General features: G+C 35.9%; 5 protein-coding genes across 6 annotated transcripts; 3 read left to right on the top strand and 2 right to left on the bottom strand.

Moving 5' to 3' along the window:
- Positions 1 to 370: 370 nt before the first annotated feature.
- Positions 371 to 4,595, top strand: LOC111795961 (WD repeat-containing protein 44-like). Of its 2 annotated transcripts, XM_023678615.1 has the most exons (9): positions 371 to 656; positions 772 to 849; positions 971 to 2,281; positions 2,457 to 2,547; positions 2,673 to 2,830; positions 2,950 to 3,001; positions 3,199 to 3,278; positions 3,354 to 3,447; positions 3,532 to 4,595. In XM_023678615.1, exons 3-9 carry the CDS (start codon positions 1,109 to 1,111, stop codon positions 4,107 to 4,109), a joined length of 2,226 nt encoding a protein of 741 aa, XP_023534383.1. In that variant the 5' UTR covers positions 371 to 656; positions 772 to 849; positions 971 to 1,108; the 3' UTR covers positions 4,110 to 4,595. The 2 variants fall into 2 exon arrangements, with proteins under 2 accessions (XP_023534383.1, XP_023534382.1); XM_023678614.1 differs by lacking the exon at positions 772 to 849.
- Positions 4,596 to 5,580: 985 nt separating this feature from the next.
- Positions 5,581 to 9,937, bottom strand: LOC111795979 (methyltransferase-like protein 17, mitochondrial). The gene is made up of 12 exons (XM_023678645.1): positions 9,730 to 9,937; positions 9,359 to 9,624; positions 8,936 to 9,009; positions 8,744 to 8,838; positions 8,314 to 8,411; positions 8,017 to 8,100; positions 7,658 to 7,738; positions 7,493 to 7,576; positions 7,252 to 7,347; positions 6,605 to 6,684; positions 6,293 to 6,381; positions 5,581 to 6,124 (listed from the first exon to the last, which is right to left on the bottom strand). The coding sequence occupies exons 1-12, from the start codon at positions 9,860 to 9,862 to the stop codon at positions 5,781 to 5,783; spliced, it is 1,524 nt and encodes a 507-aa protein (XP_023534413.1). The 5' UTR covers positions 9,863 to 9,937; the 3' UTR covers positions 5,581 to 5,780.
- A 718-nt stretch (positions 9,938 to 10,655) lies between these two features.
- On the top strand, positions 10,656 to 12,806 carry LOC111796047. The gene is made up of 3 exons (XM_023678740.1): positions 10,656 to 10,913; positions 11,916 to 12,067; positions 12,599 to 12,806. Exons 1-3 carry the CDS (start codon positions 10,844 to 10,846, stop codon positions 12,614 to 12,616), a joined length of 240 nt encoding a protein of 79 aa, XP_023534508.1. The 5' UTR covers positions 10,656 to 10,843; the 3' UTR covers positions 12,617 to 12,806.
- Positions 12,807 to 13,961: 1,155 nt separating this feature from the next.
- On the bottom strand, positions 13,962 to 17,973 carry LOC111796009 (UDP-glucose 4-epimerase GEPI48-like). The gene is made up of 9 exons (XM_023678683.1): positions 17,697 to 17,973; positions 17,376 to 17,425; positions 16,289 to 16,424; positions 16,043 to 16,144; positions 15,491 to 15,718; positions 15,270 to 15,348; positions 14,937 to 15,019; positions 14,351 to 14,442; positions 13,962 to 14,267 (listed from the first exon to the last, which is right to left on the bottom strand). The coding sequence occupies exons 1-9, from the start codon at positions 17,877 to 17,879 to the stop codon at positions 14,171 to 14,173; spliced, it is 1,050 nt and encodes a 349-aa protein (XP_023534451.1). The 5' UTR covers positions 17,880 to 17,973; the 3' UTR covers positions 13,962 to 14,170.
- A 790-nt stretch (positions 17,974 to 18,763) lies between these two features.
- On the top strand, positions 18,764 to 20,566 carry LOC111795997 (cytochrome b561 and DOMON domain-containing protein At3g61750-like). The gene is made up of 4 exons (XM_023678670.1): positions 18,764 to 19,182; positions 19,391 to 19,790; positions 19,874 to 20,160; positions 20,248 to 20,566. Exons 1-4 carry the CDS (start codon positions 18,982 to 18,984, stop codon positions 20,533 to 20,535), a joined length of 1,176 nt encoding a protein of 391 aa, XP_023534438.1. The 5' UTR covers positions 18,764 to 18,981; the 3' UTR covers positions 20,536 to 20,566.
- Positions 20,567 to 21,117: the final 551 nt, after the last annotated feature.

Raw genomic sequence — 21,117 nt, forward strand, 5'->3', positions numbered from 1 at the left:
AGGAGAGACCTCACCTCGTCCCCATGATCTCATTTAAAGCCATTTTTACCTCAACAAATACTATATTGGATGATATTAACATTATAACAAACGATAATCAACCACACGTAGCACAACCAAGTCATTCTATAATCTTTTACAAATGCAACAATCCTAACAACTTTATGAGGCCAATATTAAACTATAGGATCTTAAATGTAAAAACTGTACCAGATCCAACCGTTGATTACTAATCTTACAATACTTGGTGGGAGAAAATTGATGGGAAAGGAAGAAGGATAACAAGTGAGGAAGTAAAGTAAAATTGGTGGATGTCTAATTTTGACCAAAGAAGAACAGAAGAGGAAGAAAGAGGGGGACTTGAAATTCCGTGTACTAAGATTCTCCACAAACCAGCTTCAGCCTTCAGCCTTCAGCCTTCAGCATCCGCACTCCAATTATTATCACAGGCGGTCGCACCGAGGCGCTTTGCTTTTTTTACTCCTTACCCTTTTGCTTTTCTATATTTTCCTCCTCTTCCCTCTTTTCCCTCCTCTTCCAGTTAACATCATCGCACTGTATTCTTTGCCTCCGCATCTGGTAACTCCTCCGGAGAGAAGAGTCCAAAAAGAGGAAGAGCCCCAGTTGGGTTTGACCCGAGTTCTGGGGTCACCCAGGTTTGTAATTTTTCTCTTTTTCTTCTCGATCATTCAACACCCATTTCAGTTTTCTTGTCTAATTCCTCTTATCTTCTCTAATTTCGCTGATTTTGGGGTTACTGGTTTCTTCTAGGTACTGATTTCTTTAGGGTTCTGTTTTGTCGGAGAGTTGTGATAGCGTTTACTGTTGTTGTGATTCGGGTCTTTTGGGGTTGGTCAATTTTGTGGACTGATTGGATGTTCCTGTTTTGATTTTCTATTGATGGGTTTGTGGCCATGGATCTAATGGTTTTCTTTTTGTTGTTTTTTGAATTCTTGAAAACGATGAACAGAGTTGGAGTCTATGTAGAATCTAATTGGGATTGTTGAGGGTGTGCGACGGTTCAAACGATTGGTGTTTATCTATTGAGTTTTAGTCAGGATGCCATGAATTTGAAGCGAAGGGGTGGGGTAAAGGGAGTGAAGAACCGATGGATTTGATTTACTGTGAGGAGGAGATTGAAAGATTCTATGATACTCGTGAGGAGATCTCCTCTGTTTCTGATTGGGGATCTGATTGCTCTGAGAACTGTAGCACAAGTTTTGGGGATGATACAGATGTTCCTGAAAATTTCGGATATGGCGGATGGATAAGAAACTTGGAAAGTGTTTATGAACGCAGAAACAAATTCTTCCAGTGGATGAGTTTGGATTTGGATTTGGATAATTCTGACAACAAAGATGAAGAGGAAGGGGTTTCATTTGGGAGGGGTTATCATGATCGAATACTGGAAGATTGTGGAACGGTGTTGCGACTTTCGGGTTCTGAAGGGGAGTTATCTTCAAGTTTTACCATGTCTTCCATGTCGGAAGGAGCTCCAGAATCATCAGGAAATGTTTCTGTGGAGGAAAGTTATGGCTATACTATCAGGAATTTGGACAATGGGACTGAGTTTATTGTGGATTGTTTCAGTCAAGATGGAATGTTGAACATGTTACGCGAAGTCGGTTCGAACCGATCGTTCAGTTTTGATGAATTCGAGAGAAATATTGGGCAGACTCCCTTGGTTCAGGAACTCTTCCGCAAAAATGTGGAAAAGGCTAGGCCTATAGTCAATGTCAGGAAAGAGGTAAAGAAGGGTTGGTTGAGAAAATTGGGTGCGGTGGCTTGTATAGTTGACAACAGGGAGGGTGCAGTGAAGCACGACAATCTCAATTCATCATCTAAGGCTGGGATGCAACAAGTTCGTGTTCATCCATATAAAAAGCAAGCCAAGGACTTATCATCCCTTTTTGTGGGACAAGAATTTGAAGCACATAAAGGGCCAATTTCTACAATGAAGTTCAGTTTTGATGGAAGATACTTAGCTACTGCAGGCGAAGATCGTGTCGTGCGTGTATGGCAGGTCATTGAAGATGTGAAAATTGATAATTTCAACCTTCACAATGTTGATCCTTCCTCTATGTACTTCACAACGAATCATTTGTCCAAGCTAAACCCCTTGGATGTGAAAGAGACTGTAGGCAAGACGAAGTTGAAGAGATCATCAAGTACAGCCTGTGTAATTTTTCCACCAAATCTATTTAGGATATTGGAGAAACCGTTGCACGAGTTCTCGGGACACAGCGGTGAGGTCTTGGATCTATCTTGGTCGAAGAAAGGGGTCAGTACAATAAACCACCATTTTATGCGTCTTTATTTGAATTCATTTCTTCAGTATCTATGTTTATGATTGCCATGAATCATGATGTCTCTAATCATACCAGTAATTTGTATATTGATGCTGAAGTTTTGCGATGATCACTTACTATTGTTATTTCTTTTAATGTTCTACGCAGCTTCTGCTGTCGTCTTCTGTCGATAAAACCGTACGTCTTTGGCAGCTGGGATGCGACACGTGCATAAGAGTTTACTGTCATAATAACTACGGTATACTTCTTCAGACATACATATATTAGTGTTTGTTGTATGCTTGATTTCACATTAATATTGATGGATGGGATCTTTTTCTGTTCTCATTATCTATGTTTTGATTTATTTGCCATTTTTTGCAGTAACCTGTGTAAGTTTCAACCCTCTAGATGAAAATCATTTCATAAGTGGCTCGATAGATGGTAAAGTTCGGATCTGGGAAGTTCTTGCTTGTCAAGTCGTTGATTATATCGATACTCGGGAGATAGTGAGTGCTGTCTGTTACAGACCGGATGGAAAGGTTCGATATAGTTTTGTGATCTTTGTATTCTTTTGTCTGCCTGCCTCTCCCCTTCCAATCCCCATCGCCATCCCCGATTTCTGTAGTATTCCTTACCTGCTTACTTGACCTGTGTGTAGGGAGGAATTGTCGGGTCCATGACTGGAAACTGTCGTTTCTATAATATTATAGGTACGCACGTGCGACATTACGTTAATTCAATTCTTTTTCTTTTCTTTATGTTGTGTTTTTTTCCTTCCGTTAAATGTAATCTATTTGATAAGCATATGATTGATTTTCTGTTGTAGTACTGCTGTAGTAAACAAAGCAATTAGATAAAAAAAAATTTGCGGTTCACAAGAAATTCATTACGTTTTTTATGGGTTCAGATAATCGGTTGGAGCTCGATACTCAAATATGCTTAAATGGCAAAAAGAAGTCACCTGGGAAGAGAATAATTGGTTTTGAGGTTTTTTTCGACATCCCAAAGTCCTCCAAACATGTTGATTTGACTCGTGTTTGTTTTAACACTTTGTTTTTACAGTTTTCTCCTAGCGACCCGAGTAAACTAATGGTCTGCTCTGTTGATTCGCCGGTTCATATAATTTCTGGGGGTGATATCATTTGCAAGTTCAAGGGTATGCCAATGCTTCCTCTTTCAGGTTAATGCCAAAGAAGTAAGATACAGAATTGTTAACCCTCTTTTCTGTTTCTCTTCTTAGGTCCTCGAAATGGTGGAAACAAGATGTCTGCTTCTTTTACCTCTGATGGAAAGCATATTGTTTCAGCCAGTGAAGAAAACATCTATGTTTGGAACTACAATTGTAAGGACAAAGCGTCTCGGAAAAAGAAAATTTGGTCATCTGAAAGTTTCTTTTCTCATAATGCGTCGATAGCTATACCTTGGTCTGGTGTGAAAATCACACCCGAACCCCCTGTGTCCCCAACACGAGTTTGCGTTACAGCCGAAAGTATCCCTGAAATGGAGCCTAAGTATCCAAATGACGATGGTGATAGCGAACACAAGGTTCCATCATCGTCACCGGATTGCTTCTCTCTAAGTCGCAATCTTTTCCCCGAGTTGCTCAAAGGAACTGCAACTTGGCCAGCGGAGAAACTCCATGATTCCAGCTCAATGACACCTTCAACTTCCATGTGCAAGACTGAGTTCAAGTTTTTGAAGAATGCTTGCCAAAGCATGCTTAGCTCTCCACACATGTGGGGTCTTGTGATCGTTACCGCTGGATGGGATGGACGAATCCGAACATTTCTCAACTATGGTTTACCCGTTCGGTTATGAATCACTCGGTATCTTCGCTTGCATTTGCTAGGTTTGTGAGTATCCTTAGAACAGCATATTAAGTCTACAGCAACCTGCCAAGTTAAGGGGGTTCATGAATTATGAACCGCCCTCGATGTAATGTTCGAATCACACTGACCCGTGTTGTTTCTATGATTTAGTCAACATCCTTTGCAAGTCGTCGAGATGTCGGAATCCATCTGGAAGGGATGTCGTTATAATACAGGTTTAATTATGATATACATGATTCTTTTATTTTTGAGACTGGGAGCCTGCTTTCAGGAAATAGAAAGAAGAAAACAAAAAACAAAAAGAAAGAAAAAAGTAGAGGAAATGGGTATGTGTAATAATTATTACATTACATTATGTGTATAATAGAGGCATCCATCTGGTGGGTCTTTGCTTGTGCTGCCCCCCTAGATATGGATAACTGTGTTCTTGTGTTTCCATTCAATGAAGGAAATGTCCTTTCATGTTTGAGCTGAATCTTTTATCTTGATCTGTTGTGGCATTGAATTCCTTTCGTTATGACATTGGTCTGCTTCTTTTTCAACTGCCATGTACATTCAATTCCATAAACTTGTGTATAAAAGGAACAAAACGAAGGAAAGAAAGAATCGACAAGCTTTTTAAGTTCTTAACACTTAGAATCCATGGATTGAATCTATCTAAATCCATGAAAAGATCTCTTCTATCCGTATAGATAGGGAAAATCCAAAGAGCTTGACTTTAAGATAGTTCGGACAAGCAACTCCTCTTTTCGAAGAACAGTGCCACTCCCTTGACCCTACTTATTCAAGCCTTTAGGTGAGCTTGCGTAATCGTAATAAGTAAGCACAATTCAACTCTTTTCCGAGTAGCTGGATCGCCCTAACGAGGTTGCTCTGACCTTTCAAATCAAAGTGGTGGATCGCCCTAACGAAGTTGCTCTGACCTTTCAAATCAAAGTGGGAGAGGTTCATTAACAAGTGGAAGAAAGTGGGGATCTTTTTGGTGGGTGTGAGGTTTCTATAAAGGGTCGTGGAATTGTTCTGAAAATGGTGAGATGATGGATGAGGTTTAAGATGATTCTTCATTGATTACTTCGTAATTTGATTGTATTTCATCTCTCTATCTCTCTCTCCTGTAAATTTCATTTTAAAAGTGACTGAACTTTTTATTATATGTACCATTGCAGATTCTGCTTCCATTGATGACATGTGTATAGTTCATAAAGTTCTTTTAAGAAAAAAAAAAATGAAATTGTATTATAAATGAAATGGTTAATTATTTACTGAAATTGTTGTTAAAATGAGCATGAAAAGTAAGATTTTAACTTTTGGAGTTGAATCAACAAGTTCTTGATTTTATATTGTCTAAACATATTCGAAACTTAGTCGAAACTTAGAAGTAAAAATTAATTAGACTAAAATTGAACATTTAAAAACCTATTAAATATATAAATGAAAGATCAAGAATGAACTTGACATGATGAAATTGACAATGTTTTACTCTTTAAGATTCGAATATCAATATATTAAAGAATCATAAACATTAATGCCAAAAACAAGATTTGACTCTCCAAATCAACGTTCCAATAACAAGTGAATGTCTACATCTATAGGCTTCTATACACATTTTCCAGTAGTTAAACAACTCGTGTATGGATGCCATGCCAGACATGAAGACAATTCAAAAAGGCCATAAATCACCCCAAACTGACCTTCGAGCTTGATGATGTAAAGTAGGATTCTTACTCTGTGTGACAATAACTCGCTCAAACGAGCCCTCTGAGGCATCCCGCGTCGTCGATCGACAAATATCCATCGATACATGCCTGCCCCTTCGAATTGGTGAAAATACAATCCTGCCCCAACCACCACCGAGATCAGCAAGTGCCGATTCTCCTTGTTCTTCCTCTCCCTCTTCTTCTCCATCATCAAGAATTTCAGTTTCAATGACATCAGAATCATATGTAACTGGATCCACTTCTTGGTATGGAACAATATCTTGTGTGTTCAACTTTATTAGGTCCTCTGCCATGGTCACAAGTAAGAGGGGATAAAGATTAATAGAACAACTTTAGTGAAACTGTAGCGAATGCTAATAGAGGTCTGTTTGAAGATTTTAGTTGTCATTTCTAATAACTGTCTGGTTTAAAGAGATATGAAGGATATATTAAATTATATTTATTTAATTCTCACCATAGTCAATCTCTAGGTCTTCTGGATTTCTTTTGGCATGTTGTTCCTTTAGCGTCTCAAACTTCATGCCGTCTAGAGGCCATGGTGCCCTGAAAAATCAAAGTGAGGTTTAGAAAAGCGAAGCAAAAACGTGTTTGAGAATTGAGAGTCCACATACAAATATCAAGATGAGGACACCAGGTTGAAGAAATTATAAATGTAACACAAACTGCTAACAATCAGTATAATATCATTTGAATAATCCTATTGTTTTTAAGAGAACGGAACCTAAAAACTTCCGAGATTTTGAGAACAAAATTAAAATGAACTCACCGTGGACGTTGTCCACGCCTGAATACAACATAAGAAAACTTCTCGTCCTCAAAACCTCTCAAGGATTCACCCTTGGCGCGCTACATGTAAAAAGAGTAAAAGATAGTAAGCAATGGATCCATATATTATACTATATACTAGGGAAGCTAACAGATTCATCATAAGAACATTCAAAATCTAGAATGAAAAGATGAGAAAATCCCCGAAACCACTTGTGCTTTTGTTTTAATAGGGACCACAATTGTATATCCAAGGCATAACAAAGAAAATAATAAATTTTACAATATGCTCTTTTTCAACTTTCTCAAAAAAATTTAGGCCAGGCACTTCAAGTTATGATGTGGTCACATTCAACAATAAGAGATGAGTACAGGATCGAAAAGCAAGAATTAATATTGTCAGTCACAAAGAAAATAGAGAAATTGAACACATTAACATTGCAACTCCTCTTGTTCAAAAAATGATCAAATGTCAATATTAGGCATGTATACAAACTAGCAATAAAAAGAAACTATAAAAAGGAAAACTAAATAATTGGTAACCGCAGTATAATAGTCCGGATATAAGGTATCGGCCTTCTTAAGCTAACATGCATCTCACGATATGAGTGTTAAGGGGATAGGAAACTGAATGCTAAGAAAAGGAACCTTGTAAGCTCTTTGCGTTGATGTCCTCTCCAATCGCTGAACAAAATGGCAATACTTTCCCGTATTCACTAATGGACATATTCCATCATGAGGACACTGATTAAAAAGATAGATAAGAATCACAGATATTAGGCTGATTATGATCAGGAAAAAGATTTCTACATTAATCAAAAGGCTAAAGTTATCGAGTATATCAAAGTTTTAAAAATAAAAGAAGAGAGAAAGAACCTGTTATACTCACAGGAGCAACTACATATGCACCGCACTTTTGAGTAATCAAGTCCTTAGAAGCTATATTTTTGTTGTTTTCATGTTTACGCCATTTCTATATATCAGCAGAAAACACAATCGTCAAGAAGAAAATATGCTGCACTGTCAAATAGATGCAACAAAAATATCAACTTACTCTTTTTTCCATCCACAATATGTGAGATCGCATTTGAGATATGATATTTGATCCATGTGGTGTTCCAGGTTCAACTAACACCTACATCACATTCATATTTCTTAAATTGCATGAAGAAAAAATTACACTTTCGAAAGCACAAAGGCCAAAAATAACAAGGGAGAAAAAGGCTTGCAAGAAATAAAGTTTGGAAAAAGAAGTTCATGCCCATTTTTCAGGGTTGTGTTATGGTACTGCAAGAAAATGTTCACCAGAATTTATTTTTCTTATTTCTAGATTAATTACGTATTCATTATAAGAGGACCACAACAAGTATCAGAAAAAAGTTGTTACACAAAATCCCAGAGCTAAATTTTTACCAGAGCATCTTTCGTAAGATTCCAAAGCTGGCGTACTATGGTTACCCTGTCCTTCAGTGACGGTATTTCTCCGAGTACATAAGACTTCATCCAACAGCATATAAGATGAAACATCAATTAGTACTCTGATCTAATAGCTAAATTACCACAATTTTTTCATACCTGCAATGGTTTCAAAGTTATATACAAAATAAATGGGAAAAGAAGAAACGACAGAAGCCAGGAGCGACGAGTTCTTGCAACAAAAAAAAAAAGTTCCAAAATATGCTAGTGAAGAATTTCAAAAGTGTTACTTACTGCAATGACAAGGTCATGTTCTCTCTCTGACTTACTAATATCTTTGTTAAGCGCCTGAATGCTGTCATAACCATGAATAAGCGGCAAGTCCTTTAGGCCTAAAACAAATGAAAAGGTGTAAATTTTGTTGTTTCAATAAGTACTGAAAACAAGTCTACCACAATAAGGAATGTACATGCATTATTTCATTCGTCATGGCCAACTAATACTTCAAAATTGCAGGTTCAAATACAGAAGTTAATCTAGTTTTCAGATATAGTTTTAATAACCCTACCCTGAATAAGTTTTCTGGTTGTAATTTGTTTAATAGCAATAAAAATTGGTTCTTTATTTATTTTTATGGAAGGAACGAATAAAACAAAACTTTGTTATTCACAATTATCAGTTCAAAATTACAACTTGCAGCAATAAAATGTAAATTCCTCAATACCTTGTATCAAACTCCGTCCAGCACGTTGCATTGATTGTGATGGTTCTACTATATTAACTTTCTCTACAGAGTGTGGCCAGACTTCTCGCAGAGCCCTAGAAATTTGAATCAAATCACAATGTAATTAGCTAATATAGGTTTATGACAGTCCATGCATTCTATTTAAGATAAATGAATAAAGATACTTGTTACCAGAAAGCTGAACCAGTGCCAGCACCAAAATCCAATACACTAGATGGAGAGAAATCAGGTAGTCTTCTACGAACCTAAGTGCATACATGTAAAAGAAAAATGATTAGAAAATCATTCCCAGTTATAGAAACCGAACCTGATAGAAGTAAAACCTGAATCAATTTGAAAAGGTCTGTTCAAAAAAGTAAGCTTCCTGACATTATCACACATGTTTCACTGATAAAATGATTATGTTCTAAATTGCTAAATCCGTTAATGTATTGCCTAATTACAACGTGCAAGTTAATTCTTTCGCCTGAGCATTTCACCATATACTATCCATTGAGATGTCTTGTTTCTTGCAGTTCCAGTTCATTTCTCGATTTTCTGAAGATGACAGAGAGCTAATTCAATCGGTTATTAATATACAGATACCTATTTTACCTCGTTAAGAACTCTATAGCACGCAGAGTAAACAGCAGGCATTCGGGAGGCGACATAAGCAATCGTCTCATCATCTCTGTACTGAAACCCAATATCACCATAGCAGCTCTTAATCTTCCAACGCTTGGACTGCTCTACCGATTTCAAGGGATCTTCAACAAGCTCCTTCGAAGTGGTTGCTGCCAGCTGCAGATTAACATCCTTGATGCCACTGAAAGATTCAGACAACCTCAGCACCTTCCTCTTCAGGTGCGGCACTTCTTGCTCTGAAATGTGCAGAAACGCCATAGAATCAGACACACAGAGTAATACAAAGAAAGAAACATACTCACACGGAGCTCCAAAGAAGAAACGAATAGAGGAAGTGTAACCTCGAAGGTACTTCTTGATGGCACGGCGAAGGCGGACTGGGACAACGAGGCAACGCTGTGATTGTTTGGCGGCAGAGCGGAGGATCTCCGGCGTGATGACTTTTTGGGATGTTTCTTGCAGTAGAGACGCCATTGTCGAGCCCAATTGAGAGACTACACAGACGGTCTGGGCAACCACGAAGATTTCCCAAATTTGTGGGTTTTAGTTTTAGGGCTTTAGAGTCGATCAACAACGGTTTTTTTTTTTTCTTTTTTTTTTTTTTTTTTTTTTCTTTTTTTTTCTTTTTTCTTCTTTTTCTGAATAAACCGGTCAAAAAAATATTTAACAAAAAATAATTAATTTGTTAAATTTTATCTCTTAAATTTTCAAATTTATGTTTAGAACTAAAAAAATAAAATATAAATAAATAAATAAAAACAAAATTATTACTTTTTAATTTTAAAATATATTATTATTTGATCTCCACAGCCTTTTCTCTTTCTTCTTTAATATCAAATCTTTAATAAAAATCTTCCAAATATAGATGTGAAATATTTTAATATACCATAGACTATTCTATTTTCAGTGTTAAAATTCTTATATTTATATTTAAAAAATCTTATATTTATATTTAAAAATTCTTATATTCTTAATTTTTAATATCAATTTTTTTTTAATTTTTAATAAAAATTGAAGGATATTAATTTTTGAAATTTTAAAGATATATATAATTTTTTTGAAAATTGAAAGATTCTTTTCAAATAAAATACGAATTTAAGTGATATTTTTGTAAAATATTTGATTTTTACATTTGAATTAAATGCTATCAATAGAAATTAAAAAAATTATTCCTATTATTTGATTTTCATTCCCTTATAAATCTCTTCTTTTTTTTTTTTAAGAGAAAGAACAAGAAGAAAGATTCGTCAAAGGAAACGCGTATTTTAGAGGACAACCACGCATGTTGACAAAACGTTGAGTATAAACGACGCCGAATTGCACTTGCATCGCATTGGCTCCCTCGTCGCCATTTGCTTCAAATCGCCGTCACTTTCACCAAGATCTTCATCAACCATCTACGCAGTGCAAAGAACACAGCACCACCACCAACAAACCGACCCCTCATTGAGCGTTATGGGTGGAGCTCAGGCCCTCAAGAGGATCCCTCGCATCAAGTTCCCCAAGCGACATCCAAACCCCTCTGGTCCGCCTCCATCTACCCTTTTCTTCTCGCTACTTTTATGTACTTCGATCAATGATGATCTTCCTAAACCGAGAAAATCCTTTATACCCATATGAAAATCGTCGCGTGTTTTTTCTTTTTCTTTTCTAGCTGGTGTTTGTATTCGATCGTTTTCCTTCTGTTCTGTTCGTTGATTCTTGACTTGTTCTTTGACTTCACCTGTATTTATTGCTGTGGTTTGTGCCTTCGTTTGATTTCTGTTTGACTGCTTGGAGCTGGGTTTTTTCTGTTTAGCATGATCAGATCTTTGTTCTTATGGTTTGGGTTTTATTTGCCTGTTTTAGCTTGTTGATGGAGAACCTGGTGCACTCATGTGGACTAAATGTGTTTGTTATTAATTGGTTTTCTACATTTGAGTAGCAATTTGTTAACCTAGATTTTGAAATGTAATGAAACAGATTAGCTAACCAAGCCTCAGGGTCAGAGTTTAGAATGAAACCTAATTCAAAGATATCTATATGGGAGGGGAATTTATTTTTGTGCCTTTTCTGCTTCTATTAAGTCCTGAGTATCTAAGCACTAATTTAAGAAACCCTTCTATATGCTTCTATGTCAATTTCATGTCTTTTCCATTTCAAAGTTGACTCAAAACCGACTTGACAAGCACTCCAAATATTGCTACTACCTCTTTGAAAAGAGAGAAAAAAAGAAGGGTTAGGCAATGTATTGAAGTTGTGTATTTGTAGCTTACTTGTTTTAATAGACATGGATGATCATTAACGAGTTGAATTACCGTATAATAGACATTGATGATCTTTAACTCACTTTCCCCTCTTTTGATGCTTGGACGGTCAGTGTCTTTGTTGTTATTTGAATGGTTGGGTTTTAATAGACGTGGATGATCATTAACGAGTTGAAATATCGTATAATATCGATCGTTGAATGCTGTCTTGGTGTTGTATTTTCTAAAGTTGTCTGTCAAGTCATTTTATGGAAGTACTAAATACTGAAGAATGTTTACAGGTTCTACTTCTCAGACTCCAACAAGCATTGGGGTGGATGATCAAGTCTTATTCTTATCTTTAAATGAAAAGGCATCCAAAACTATTGGAGGAAAAGCTTCCCTTCAGCCTAAAAGGACTCCAATGTCCAATGAGGAGATTGAAGCTATTTTGGTAACGTATTCCTATTTGGTTATTGCCTTGGTTTTTTCTTCTAATGCAATGTGCTTCAAGCATTCAATTTGGACCTTTCTTGTTGCAAGAAATGAATCAAATCGACATGAGATACAAACCTTAAGCCTTAAAAGAAATCCCAGCTGTTTGGTCGGAAAGCATGAGTCGTTGGTTTGTGTTTTAGAAAGTCGTCTTCGGTTCATTATAGTTTGTTCGTCAATGGAATATGGAGTTGATACTTTTTCATTGAGTATTACTTAGATGTAGTGATGTTAACTTCTAGCATGTCGACCACTTTGGACTTCAAGATTTAATATTATACAAATTACCGGTGTAGGAAGGTTAGACGATTGGCTCGTGAGAATAGTTAAACACCCCGGATACTTTAAATTTAAAACATTCTAACATATGTAAGTACATTTAGCAACAAGGCTGTTCAAAATTTGAGTCCTAGAATGAATGAGGCTTCTTCTATGAATCATTTACTCCCTGTTTTGCTTTTTACTCACAAATTGTTCGACTTATTTGCAGCTGGGTGGATGCATCTGATGAGCTTTGAGAGTGAAATATAGTATGGTTGTGGACATTCTTTTCTTATATTTAAAGTTTTAGCTTCCAGCATTGAACTTTCTATCAGTATCATCATATCATAATATTGTGAAATTTCTATATGCAAAAGAAATGTTCTTTATTAAGAGGAAAGGAAATGCAGTTTGGACACGACACCCATTTTGCTTTATTTATTCCTGTGCTGTTTACCAAACAGGTGTTGGGATATTATTATCGGTACAAAGAAGGGCTTTTTCTTTTTTTAATAATGTGGAATGGAATTTGGAATAATACAATAAATTTCTTTTCGATCTAGAATAATATTAAATTCTTCAATTTTGTAATTTAATTGTATTGATAAGATTAAGAGTGAGTAATTATGTGATGATGCTATGAAATAGTGGAAAAGGAAACATTAATTTTATATTAATTATCATTATTATAATCCTTTTTTTTTTTTTTAATTTCATGTTAGATTGTTTTTATGAACCTTAATTATCATTAAAAAAATTACATATTCTGAGCAAAATTATTTGCATAATCAATTTACTCGATGTAAATGATGATAGATGCTTATAAAATAACCAAACAAATTTGTCATTTAAATTATTTTTGTTTTTTTTTTCAAAAGTATTTATATTAAAAATATTCCAAACCGACCTTTTAAGTTACTTTATTAAAATAAATAAATAACTTAACCAAAGAATATAAGGATTTCTTTTTGGGGGGAAAAGTATACTATAAATTCGAAAATACTATAAATAAGAGAATTGTATTAATACGTTAAGCAACCTGTCATCCATTAATGCATCTTTTAAGAATCGTCCAAAAAGAACCTCGAGGCATTGAATTAGCAAAAATTAAATCTCATTAAAAAACGGTTAAACAGTGTTTAGTAAATATTTTTAATTAAATCTCAAACATTATCAATTAATCTATTAACACGTGTTAAAGTTTTTATTTTTTATTTTTATTTTACTGAAATCCATTTGATTAAACAATAGTGAGTGGAGGGTAAAAAGGTCTTTTAAATGAGGATGGTCATGATAGAAATAAAACAACGAAGGAAGCACGACTGCTGTACCCAACACGAGAATCTCTTGTTTTCAGCGGTCAAAAGAAACCACATTCCGCGACCTACGGCTCCTCTTCCTCCCAAACACGTGCCAACAAGTTTCAACTTTTCATCTTGGCCATTGAAACTTTTAAATCAATGGTGAGTAAATTTTAGAAAAATCATTATATTTAGCCTAATAGTTAATAAATTGAATTGTTTAGTTTGTGTCTTTTGCAAAAATTTCAAACATGGAAGAATAAAGCCTGAGCAAGTATTTGAGATCAGATATTGATAATTTCGTGGAAGATAAACTTTGGATTAAAATAAATGTTTGCATTCCAACTCCAAAAAAGACCTAAAAAGCAAGTGTTAAAAACACTGCAGGGGAGAGGGTATTGGGTTTATTCATATCACTGATACGGAGAGAGATGCAAATCTCAGGAGGCAATGGCAAAAAAGCTTATGGAAATTGGAAAATACCAAGCAAATTGGGCTTCTTATTTGTTGTTGGGGGCTGAAGCTTCATAGCCATAAGGATTTTTGCTGGCCCAGTTCCATTGATCCCTGCACATTTCTTCAATTCCATACTTGGCCCTGCACAACAACGAACATAACACATCTCTTAAGAGTCTTTATAAACAGAGTGATTCAAACTCCAGCCTTCCTAACAATCTTACTTCCAGTTCAACTCCTTCTCCGCTTTCTCTGTTTCCGCATACACAATTTCAGCATCCCCTGGTCGTCGATCCGCCATCACAAGAGGAATTTTCTGCAAAAGGAATTACATTTCATTATATGTCTTGCAACTCAGCTCATAAGCTTAAATGTTTAGTTTTATTGGACGAATTATTAACACTTCCTTTCATGTGTGGTGAGACTCGAAATGTCCAAATATGAGCTTACTAATTCCAACTAGGGAAGGAAATGTCACCGGACAGTTCTCTGATGCAGCCATGTTACGTACTGATCAACAATGAGAAATCAATCTGACATCTCTATGATGCATTTTCAGCATTGTCTGTTAGGAGTCACGATATTGTCCACTTTGAGCATAAGCTCTTATGGCTTTGTTTTTTGTTTCCCCAAAAGGCCTTGGAGACCGTATTTCTTATAAACCCATGATCCTCCTCTTAGTTAGCTAATGTTGGACTGCTTCTTTCAATAATCCTCCACATTATCTAGTCATTGAGAATGAAAGGTGTACCAGCAGCCTATTGCTGCTATTATTATAATGAGCATACCATATGAAGGAAAATCTTTTACCTGTCCAGATGCACTTTCAAATGCTGAAACCATCTCCAAAACTGAAGTACCCTTTCCAGTTCCCAAATTGTAAACCTCGCAGCCTGTGGATAATATAAGCACAGCGTTATTCTTCCCCCAGTTAAAAGTATAAACAAAACAGTGCTTAATTCTGTATGCAAATCGATACTATTACCATCTGGTTCAGAAAATCAACCAAGGTAAATTCTTGAAAGATGTCAATGGTATGATGTGACTACACTCAAACATGTCTAGGGAAAGAATCTTGAATAGATCTTCATTAGTAAGAAACTAATTGGATGGTGCCTAACATAATCCATTTGTAGAACATACCTATGCTGGGATCATCCACTTTCCGCAATGCGGCAATGTGCCCATCAGCTAAATCAACAACATGAATGTAGTCACGAACCTGCACAAGGGACAGACAATAGCCACCAACCTCTAATTATCAAACAAGAGAAATTTGAGGGATATGAGTAGAAGAAAACTTTATGTCATCCCCGAATAATAATTCAGAAGATGGATTCTTTTGGAAGGGGGTTCACACATACCCCTGTTCCATCCTTGGTAGAGTAGTCGGTTCCAAAAACGGTCAAGGCTGGCCGTCTGCCAACAGCAACTTGTTGCACAAAGGGCATCAAGTTGTTGGGAATTCCACGGGGGTCTTCACCAATGTCTCCACTGGGATGAGCACCTACTGGGTTGAAGTATCTAAGCAATATGATTTTCCATTCTGAATCTGATCGGTAAATATCTCGGCAAATTTCTTCGATGAACAGCTGGAAGTAAAAGAACATATTGTGTCATTTCAATAAGATCTGCTCATGGAAGAAACATCTAAATGAGCATAGGTTCTTGTTTGTTTATGATCTTCACTCAACCAAGAAACAACTATTTACTAAGTTCCCTTTTTCATTAGTGTTCGAGCCAGCTTGACTATTCTCACGAGAAAATCATCTGACTTACTCTATTCGATTGTCAAAGTAACTTGTAGGATATTAAACCTTCCATGGCAGACATGAGTAAGTTTTCTATATTAAAAATCTAAGAGCAGTTTCTAAAGAGCATCTAAGGTTCCATAGTTGATTCAATGTAGTATGCACCTTAGTTCGTCCATAAGGGTTTGTTGCAGACAAAGGGAACTCTTCAGTGCAAGGGACTTCCTTTGGCCACCCATATACAGTAGCTGATGATGAAAACACGAGCTGACAAGAGACCAAATTTTTAAAGATTTGTCAGTTATACCAAAATTGGGAAACAGTCCAGAGAAGACATCACGATAAACTTGTTTTTCCTTGTCAATAATTAAGTTCTTTAAAATGGAATTTAATAACATGTCAGAGAATAACCTTTTTGCATCCATAGGCAGCCATGACTTCCAACAGGACAATTGTCCCAATTAAGTTGTTATCATAGTAAAGCAGTGGCTTTTGGACACTCTCGCCAACTGCTTTAAGTCCAGCGAAGTGTATGACAGCATCGAATCTGCAAAAGCAGTTTGAATTTCCAAAAGTTATAGAATGCAAAAAGAAAGAAAGAATAACAAAAGGCAAAATTTTCTTTTGGAAGCATAAAGCTTCATATTCAAACATTGAGAGAGAGAGAGAGAGCGAGAGGAACAAGGTTATGAAACTAATTCATTTTATCAAAAACCCAGAAATTTCTTGAACCCTCAGTACACAATGAAATCACATAGCTAACAGATATTAGAAAATTATTTAGTTTATTTGCATAATCTAATGAATATGATAAAAACAACTTCATACAAAGTATAATGAAATATTGCGAAAAATCAATTAAACAGACATATTTTCCGAATACCAAATATCATCATTTCATAAAATGCCTTTAATTTTCATGAATGAAGTACGAAACTTGAAAGGACCAACCAACAATGTTCTTCATGAAGAGAGCTGGAGGGGCCTTTTCGTCAATGTCATTCATTAAAAATAACAAATTAAAGCTCTAACTAAAAAAAAATTGTTTTAGCTCCTCTTCATATTAATATACGTCCGACAAAAAATTAAGAAAAACATGTTCAATAATAAATATAAAAAATTAAAAAATTAAATTTTACCTTTTAAATTATATTTATGTCAGCCATGCTCATACTATAAAATAAATTTTAGGAATTAATTTAATGAAGGAAAACAAATTTTAGTCGCCATTTTCAAATACAATATTTAAAAACCCCCTCCCTAAAAAAAAAAAAAAAAAAAAAAAAAAAAANACCGGGGGCATCTCTAGATTCACGCTGAAATGTTTTTATTCGACAGAACCGGACCGCTCCGCTTAAAGTTAGGGGATTCTTTCGGATCGGACTGCACCAGAAAGGCTAAACCACATGTGCACAAAGATGCTTTCTGTACCCAATGCCGAAATGCGAATCATCAAAAAACAGGGTATGAAAGGTGAGAAAGGTAAGTAGATCCTTACTGCGTCGAAGCGAAAACCTTCTCAAGAGCGGGCTTATCCCTCAAATCAAGCTGCAAGAGAAAAATCACAGTCACAAGAACAGTACAAATTGTCAATCGCATTGTAATTGTAGATCGAGAACTTTAGGGGAAAATCGGAAAACAGACTCCAAATCAAATCCACATGTAACTAATCATTTCGAAGAAATCGCCAAATCACGCTCGTGAATAAGAATGAAAGAACCAAAAGCCATCAAATAAACACGATCTACAGTTTAACACACCACATCGAACGATTGACCTAACAAAAAGTACAAAAGCAAGGCAAAATCAAGGCAGAAACCTTGTGAAATACGAGATTCTTCCCGAAATCCCCAGCCAGATCTGTGACTCTACGAAGAGCGATCTCGGAGGAGTTATCCAAGTTATCGACGACGACGGCGTTGTAGCCGCCGAGAAGAAGCTGAAGAACGGTGTGACTGCCGATGTATCCAGCTCCGCCAGTGACCAAAATACTCTTCGCCATGGCTGATGCTCAGAGGGAGAAACAACTGAAGAGTTGAATTATTCTGAGAGGAGTTCGGGATGGTAAGAGAGAAGAGGAATTGTATTTTATAATGCTTATGAGAAATTGATTGCAGAGAAGTTACTGTTACTTATACAAGTAGGATTTCGATTCAACAACTGCAACACCCAGGTTTTATTATTATTATTATTATTATTATTATGTGATTTGCAAGTTTCTAAATAATGTATTTTTTTAAAAATATTTTTGAAAATCAACAAGTTAATATCTTGCAAGCTTGCTGATTAAAAATACATTAGGATACGAGTTTATGCATGTTTCTAAATTTGAATAGATAATTAATTTTATATGATCAAACACCATATACTTAAATAAACCTCCACTCTTTTATTATTTTACCCAAAATGTCACATGTGCCTCCACATTATAACTTTTGACTGATTCTTAAAAATTAAGAATCAGTAAATAAAACTTCAGCCCGAAATACAAGTTAACTACTTGCTAATTAAATTAATTATTTATTAAAATTATTTTAACTTTTATTTATACATGTAGATTATGCAGATTAAAGGAAGACGAGACTAGCATGCTAGAGACTAAGTAAATCCATTTTCGAGTCTATTTTGTGTACATATGCTTTCACTATTGAAAACTTACTTCGATTATTTTTATATGGTAAAAAATACTGGTTTTATACCGGCTTACTGATTTTAGGTATGAAAATAGTTTAATTTCACGACTGGTTTTCAAAGTAAATTATGAATATCAATTAATTGAGCTGAAATTGGTATATATAGTTTTAAATATATATATAGTTTGATTAAAAAAATTAATATAAAGTATAATTACTAAATTTAGATATTTAAAAAGACATGAAGTAAGAAAATAATATTTTAATCTAATATGCATAAGGGTAATCTGTTTTATAGAATAATATGGTGTTCTTCTAGGATACTTGAAGCTCAAGGAAAGGTCAAGCGTGATTAAATGGCCTCTTCCTTCTCCACCTTCCAGTTGTTTGATCGCAGAGGTGAGGTTCCATCAATGGCGATCTCTAGATTTCTGAGTAAAGAGAGGGGGAAAAAATGAAAAAGCAAAGGAAATGGCGGGTTCAATTTCAAAATTTTCAAAGAAACTTCTCCCTTCACTCTTCTGCCTCGTCGTCGTCGGATTCACGCCGGAAGCCTCCGACGTTCAATCGCCAAGCTGCAGTTCAAATCTCAGAGAGATTCTTCCTACTCCATACTCTGATCTCTCCGGCCTCGCCTGCTCCCTCATTTGGCAACAGACGTTTTCCTTCCATGTAATTTTCTCAATCCATCATTTACTTTTCGTATTACCGATACTATTTCATTTCTTGTTTTCGGAATTTAGCTTCGTTTAAACCTAGGAAATTTAAGAAACCTATAGAGAAGCTTGAAAAGAATCAGAAACAGAGGAAGAAATCCATGAAATCAACCCGATTTTGACTGCTAATATCTCACCCGATTCTGAACCGATGTATGTTGCAGTTTTACCAAGACGATCAGAACGTGACGACGTTGGTGTTAGCAGGGAGACACGCTTACAGATGGATCGGAATCGGATTTTCCGGCGACGGAAAAATGGTGGGATCGAGCGCCATAGTGGCTTGGATAGAAAGAGACGGCGTCTCTGGATTAAGGCAATACTATTTAGAAGGCAAAAACATGTCCAGAGTCATACCTGACAAAGGCGATTTGCATTTCACCACTGCAAGCCCTGCCGTTGTTGTTCATGGAGAGCTTCTCTACATTGCTTTCCAGCTCAAGTTCAGCAGTTCCCTATCTCATCAACCAATTTTAATCGCCATCGGCTCTGGAAATCCCTTAAGAAATGGCCTTCTCCCTAAACATGTTAACAGTACCACCACACACATCGAGTTCAGCACAGGTTTTTCCCCCAATTTCTTCTTCCTACAGACCGAATTTCAACAAATTAGGGCTCGAATTTTATCGATTTACCGTTTTATGCAGGTCGCGTAGCACGGCAACCAATGAACCCTAGCGACCTAAGAAGATACCATGGAATGGCGGCGGTAATCGGCTGGGGCATTTTAACGCCGGCTGGATTGTTAATCGCGAGATACTTCCGCCACGTCGAACCGTCGTGGTATTACTTTCATTCTTCAACACAGTTCATCGGTTTCTTCATCGGAATCATCTCCATCTCTTTAGGACGCAATCTGTACCAGAGAACCAACGCCACTTTCCTAGGGCACAAATTCCTCGGCTACACTGTATTTTTCCTTGCAGGTCTCGAGGTTCGTTAACCGTAGCCGATGATCCTCTGTTCTAACGCTTCGCCCCGACCGCTTCGCAATCTGAAACTGTATTCTTTTTTGCTACAGGTTTGCCAGTTCATGGGAAGGCCGTCGCGTGAATCCATACGCCGGCAGTATTGGAACTTCGTTCACTATTGGGTAGGAAGAACCGCAATGGTATTGGGAGTTTCGAACGTTTTCGTCGGCTTCCATGGAGTCAACGCCGATAAGGGTTTGAAGATATGTTTCTTTGTGGCGTTCGTTACTCTGTTGATAGCGTTGATCTTCTTCGAAGGACGAATGAGGAGAAAAAATGAGATTCCGAAAGCCATTATTGATCAACCGCCCGTGTTTCGAATAGCCGGTCAATCTTGAAGCCTTTGTAAAAGATTATGTAAATACAAATTATGAATCATTCACGTTACGAACATCTCTTAGAAAAAATAACTTAAATTACAACTATGCCATCCCAAAAAATTACAGCTACGAATTAACAATATGACTGGTTTTTTCTCTTATAACTAAATAAATATTAAAAATTACAAAATTCATCAAAATTATATTTTTAGAATCCAAATATATTTTAATAACCACCATTATAATTAAAGTTTAATTTTGCATATAATTCGATAAAACATATAAATATATTAATTTAATAAATAAGATAGGCATAATTTAGAGGGAAAAGTAAGGAAATTCTCCTAATTTATCTTAGTTGTATTATTCAACCTATAAAACTTTAAAGATGATAATAATAATAATAATAATAATAATATATAATAATAATAATAATAAATTTTGGGTAATTATAAATATTTTAATTCGACCATTCAACTAGCAAAAAGATTGGCGTGGTCAAATTAATGTTTTATAAATATATTTGGGCATTTAAATGACACTTTCAATTTAAAATTGGTGAATTAGTTGAATAATTAGACTCATACATTAATTTAATGT

Source organism: Cucurbita pepo, chromosome LG05 (genome assembly GCF_002806865.2).
Source record: "Cucurbita pepo subsp. pepo cultivar mu-cu-16 chromosome LG05, ASM280686v2, whole genome shotgun sequence".
In the NCBI taxonomy this organism is placed as follows: Eukaryota; Viridiplantae; Streptophyta; class Magnoliopsida; order Cucurbitales; family Cucurbitaceae; genus Cucurbita; species Cucurbita pepo.